This window comes from Grammomys surdaster, unplaced genomic scaffold, assembly GCF_004785775.1.
Source record: "Grammomys surdaster isolate TR1022 unplaced genomic scaffold, NIH_TR_1.0 1164, whole genome shotgun sequence".
Classification (NCBI taxonomy): Eukaryota; Metazoa; Chordata; class Mammalia; order Rodentia; family Muridae; genus Grammomys; species Grammomys surdaster.
Window position 1 is genome coordinate 5,637,937 of NW_021605583.1, and position 5,759 is coordinate 5,643,695.

The 5,759-nt window shown below is 46.4% G+C and overlaps 1 protein-coding gene across 1 annotated transcript in view; it reads left to right on the plus strand.

The window, feature by feature from the left end:
* Positions 1-517: 517 nt before the first annotated feature.
* Cd3e (CD3e molecule) overlaps positions 518-5,759 on the plus strand; it is an 11,881-nt gene continuing 6,639 nt past the window's right edge. Inside the window, exons 1-4 of the mRNA XM_028783843.1 lie at positions 518-628; positions 741-842; positions 3,195-3,212; positions 4,786-4,800. Of these exons, the coding sequence (XP_028639676.1) occupies positions 794-842; positions 3,195-3,212; positions 4,786-4,800 (82 nt within the window). The 5' untranslated portion in view covers positions 518-628; positions 741-793. The remainder of the gene's footprint in view (positions 629-740; positions 843-3,194; positions 3,213-4,785; positions 4,801-5,759) is intronic.

A 5,759-nucleotide genomic window follows, 5' to 3' on the forward strand; every position in this document is an offset into this window, starting at 1 on the left:
TTTTTTTTTTTACAAAGAAAAAGATGGTTGCTTATAACTCAGAAAGTACTTTTGCTAGATTTTAAGTAATAATGCTAAAAGCTACCCTGGTGGATGCATGAGTAAAGCCCCTAGCATAGCGTAGGACACAGAAACCCAGCCGTGTAGCTCTCTCATTGTCCAGCGACTGCCCAGCATGTGCAATGAGAGGCCAGGACGACTGCGTGCTAAAATCCTGTCTCGAAGAAAGAAGGAAAACAAACCAAGCCCCACAAAGATTTTTAATGAGATGGCTCCAACCTGCTGCTCAAACCCAAGGGCACCATAAAAGAAGGCAGATACTGAATGTCTTCCTGCCTCCGCTGGGAGGTTAGGCATAAGGAAGGCGCCCTCAGTGTGGAGGTGCTTTGCACAGGGCACAGGTAGGTGTTTTTCACAGCATTCTCAGGGGCTGGCTAGAGCCCCCCATGTTCATCCTTATGGGAAGGCCGTGAGGCCCGGATTTCCTCAGTTAACCAAGGCGGAGGCTTCTGCCTCAAACATTTCCAAGTGACGTGGAACAGGCGGGCCCTGAGTCTCCCCTACACTTCCTGTGTGGGGTTCAGACACCTGCCTCCCCTGCTCGCTTCTGGTACCTTCTTCAGAAATGGTAAGTCTCTCCTTATTAAGTGCCCCCCCTTTTCATCCTATTATGGCAAACAGTGCTCCAGAGTCTTTACGTTCAGCCAGTATGTTGAAAACTTCATCTGTTTCCTTTTCAGAAGTAATGAACTGGCTGTGTCCGCCATCTTAGTAGAGACAGCGTTCTGAGAGGATGCGGTGGAACGCTTTCTGGGGCGTTCTGGGACTCAGCCTCTTAGCGGGTGAGTAGGGGGGCAATGAAAGGGTGTTGCTTTCCCACCCAGGCTCCCACAACACCCAGGCCATTGCAAGGCTCACAGTCTTGCCCGGTGCAGCTGGTGCCTCAGTCACTAGAAGATTCAAGGAACTGTTGGTAATGTCGTTAGGAGGGGAAGCGAGGGCTGGGGACAAGAAAGAAATGTAGCCCAGGTGCGGGGAGGCAGTTCAGGAGACAGGCGAAGGAAACCAATTGGGTTGATCTCATCAACAGAGAGAAGAGGTCTGTCTGTCATGGAGAATGAGCCCGTCTGTAAACTTAGCAATGCTAAGAGCTAACACAAAGGGAATGAGCAGGGATAGTGCCTCTCTTGGTTTTGGGGAGACGGGATAGTTAGACCCAGGCTCGTCCCAGCTTAGTACCTATGAGACAAACACTTTGGAATCTCCAGTCTTTTGGAAGTGACCAAGAGATTCCAACTAGTTTGTCCTTTTCCTGAAGTAAGGTGGGATATAATTGATAGTTGAGAGCGCACGTGTGACATAAACAACACACACACACACACACAGCCCTTTGCTAAGTGTATCCACTGCATGAAGAAACAAGGGTTAATCAATTGGATTCTTACTTCTTCCGTGGAAGAAAGGTGGTACGGCCCCGTCTTATGGATGAAGTTGTCAGGCACGATTCAATGATCATTCATTGTTAAACAGCATTCTGGAAGTTGATCTGGGAAACCAGGGGTGTCTGTCTACAGGGCCTGGGCTCAGAAGGGCTGCATGCACTTTGTGAGCCAAATAGCTCGTGAGAGTTTTACATCAAAGACCTAGACAGTACCGTCCTGCTGCAGCCGGGCTCCTCTCTCCGCACCACAGCCACTGTGCCTCCATTTCCTGCTTCCCCTTGGGCTTCTCAAGCTTGATCCTGCACACACCTTCACTGGGGGGCCTGGGTGACGTGACTGGCTGCTTGTGAGTCACAGGCTCATGCTACAGTCTAGATGGACCTGTCTTAAACTCTGTCCTTCTGCCTTAGCCTCGTGAATGCTAGGATTCCAAGCTTGTGCCAGCACCTCCTTCAAAATCCCGTATTTCTAACAAGCTTTGGGTTTATTTACATGTGACTGACCCAAGGAACACACTTTGAGTCTCAAGGGGCAGACTATGACTCCTGAGAGAAACAGTCAGACATTTTCTTAAAGGTCTATGGTATTAGTTGTACTGTCCCTTACATTTAAATTAAATAAATAAATAATGAAAACATAACTTAAGAAAAGATAGTTCAGAGAAAAGAGATGGGATAGTTCAGTGGCTGAAGTGTCCCCAACCAAGGTCAACAACAACCTACATTCCCTCCCCAGGCCCTACATGTGAAAGGAGAGAAGCAATTCCCACAGGTTGCCCTCTGACATCCCAGTCCCGTAACACACACACACACATACACACACTTACACACACATACAGACACACATGCATACAGACACATACAGACACACACATACACACACACATACACACATACAGACACACACATACACACACACATACACACACATATATATACACATACTACACACATACACACACAAACACACACATATACACATACAGACACACACACACATACAGACGCACATACACACACATACCAAATGTAAACAAACATAATAAAGAGAAAGATAAAGAGGGAAGAGGGAGATAAGGAGAATATTGAAGATCCAAGCATCATAAATATGTGCTTTGTCTGGGGATGGGAGAACGCCTCCCCCTATACGGAGACTCTTCATAGACAAAATGCTCAGATGATGCTGGGAGAACTAGCCACTGTAGCAGACCCAGCTCAATGCTGAGTGAGGGCACCCAGGATAGCCCAGATGCACAGGCTCTAGTTGATGAGTAGTCAGGCTTTCAAATATCCCCACCTTTGTCTCAAGCAGAAACCAAATGGAAATTTTGAGCTCAGCAAAGACAGAATGAGAAAGAATCCTAACACCTGCACCCACCAAGGGCTTCTTTTCCATCTGAAGTCAGAGAGCAGTTTTCAAAATGGAGGGGCTGCTGCAAAGCTCGGCTGCTCTTTCTTGAGCCACCCGGAAAGGAACCTCTGCTTCCTTACGTTTTATTTGTCAAATACCGTGCATCCACCTTGAACGCTAGATGTTTCCTCGTTCAGCTTCCTCCTGAGTTGGCTGGGATCCTCTCCCTGATATCCTGCAGGAAATGTCCTTCACTGTGGTATAGAAGTGACTGTCATGTAACAGTGGGTGAAAAGGACTTGAGGTGCCAGTTCTGGACAGACAGGAGCGCACCTCTTTTTGTTTGGAATTTCAGGCATTCACAGCACTTACTAACTCATCTCTCTACTGTTTGTTTTCCAGTTGGCACTTGCCAGGAAGGTAAGATATGATTTCTTTCTTTGCTATGAGAGTCATGCCAGGGTTCTTGATTTAGCCGTCGCTCTAAATAACAGTGCCCTCTAGTCTATAACTGATGGCTACTCTATACACCAGCGATCCCACGCAATTACAGTGGAGCTGGAAAGCGCCCATCACCTGTATCTGTTTTGTGTGTCCATGCACAGACACTTGCTATTTGTGTTGTGATTGTCTGTGCAGTATAATTTCATGGACACAATACTTTACACTGTATAGTCTAGGTGAACAGTAGGCACAACACGCTACACCATATAGTTGAGTTGAACAGTGGCTTCTGCTATCTAGGTTTGTGTACATTTGTGCCATGACATATGTTCAATGACCAAATCACTTAAGAATGCGTTTCTCAGAACTGACTATATTCAAAGAGCAATTTCGTCAAGGTTTCCCTTAGACATTCCACAGACAGCAGTGCAAGACTTTTCTCTTCCTTTGCCTCATAGGTGCACCCCAGGTTAGAGAACCAAGAGACGGCAGAAAATGATGTGTCTGAACACTTTAAAAAATGTTTAAAAGTTTAATGTAGAGCTGGGAAGGTGACTCAGTTGGTAAAATGTTTGCCTGACAAAAATCAGGCACAATCCAAGCACCAGGAAGGCAGAGACAGGAGGATCTCTGGGGCTTCCTGGAAGCCAGTATAGCCTTGTCATCAAGGTCCAGGTTCAGCGAGACACCTTGTCTCAAAAGCAGTAAGATGGAGAGCTATTGCAGAAGACATCTGATGTCTACCTCTACAGGCACACACACACACACACACACACACACACACACACACATGCATGTGCTCACAGGAACGCTAGCATACACTTACAAACAAAAAGTTAAAAGCATCAGATGTGCTGGCACATGCTTTCCATCTCAGCACTTGGGAGGCAGAGGCAAGCAGATATCTGTGAGTTTGAGGCCAGCCTGATCTACAAAGCGAGTCCAGGACAGCCAGGGCTTGTTACACAAAGAAACCCTGTCTCAAAAACAAAACAAAACAAAAAAGTAGTATCAGTGGTTTCATTCTTCTGCTTTTCCTGTTTGATATGAGGATGGCAGAGGATGTAAAATTGGCCAGAACGCGTGCATAGGGTGACCCTGGTTAAGATTTGGGATGGCATCTGGGTGTACATTCATAATCACACCCTCACATAGTCTGAATGTGGGTGTCTCTTTGTGCACTAGTCTGAACTTTATTTTCTCAGGCAAGGAAATAGAGTCAAGGCCATCCCAAACCTGGAAGCCTCTCTGTCCAGTCCAGTCAGCACCTCCAAACAGAGAAGCAACATTGTATTGGAAAGCAGCAACTGTGACAGGCTCCTCCCCTTTAGTGTATACCTGGTCTCCATGGCAGCCATTTTTTTGCATAGCCAACAGATATAGAATGTAGCATGTAAGGCTCTGAACAGCTTGTCATGTGCAGCCAAAGAAACTTCAAGATCTGTTGTGCTCTTAAGTTTGAGGGAAGGGGTCCTAACCCACGGAAGCAGGATGGGTCTTAGTCGCTGATAAGAATATTACTAACGGCTTTGTATTGCTTCCCTTTCAGATACCGAGGACATTGGTAAGAAGATTCTCTCTATATGGCCCCTCCAAGATGTGGAATAAACTAGAGGAACCACCACAATGAGAACCATAGCTGAGAGAGGGAGCTGGGAGGGAGGCTAGAGGTTTCTAGTTGTGTCGCTAGCTTCCATGTCTGCTTGTGTGCTTCCCTGAGCATACTGTCAGGGAAAGGCACACAGACAGGTAGGGCTCAGACCCTCTGCCTGGTTTTGTATGAACCATAAGTTCCTCGAAAGTCAAGACAGCATTTCATGTGTCTGCCCTTGGTTCCTGGCCTGTGGTGGGGTGCTCTATGAAGTATCTGAATGAGTACATGATATTACTATGTTGTTAGTTCTGTGTCCTCAAGAAGCCAACTGTCTTGTAAGAGACACAAATATCTGACACCGCAGTGTGCTGCACACAGTGGGTAAGTGCAGAAGAAAAAAAATGAAATATAAAAAAGAATAGCAAACTCTGAAGCGTAGCTGAGGCAGGCGACCAAGGGGGAGGTGGTTCTTGAGCTGAGTTTTAAAGGTTGCGGTTGTACTTTAGGACGGAAGAATGCTTGAGGCAGAGGAGATGAATCCACCCCTGAGGCTCGACTGCCATGTTTGAATCCTGACTCAGTCTGGGTGATACAGATAACTTACTTAATATCTGTGCTATTCAATCATTGGGTGGAAACGTATCTGTGCTATCCAATCATTGGGTGGAAACAGAAGCAACCTCCAGCTTTGTTCTGAGGTCTTAATGATTGAGCCAAGACTCTCACACAGTACCACAGAAGTCAGTAGATGGCATTTAGCAATTCTATAGAAATTTGCTGATTATGGAGAATAAACATGGAGCTGCGGGGTATGTGGAGAGATGGCTCAGCAGTTAAGACCGCTTGCTGCTTTTTCAGAGAACCAAAGTTCAGTTCCCAGTACCCCAAAGTTCAGTTCCCAGTACCCCAAAGTTCAGTTCCCAGTACCC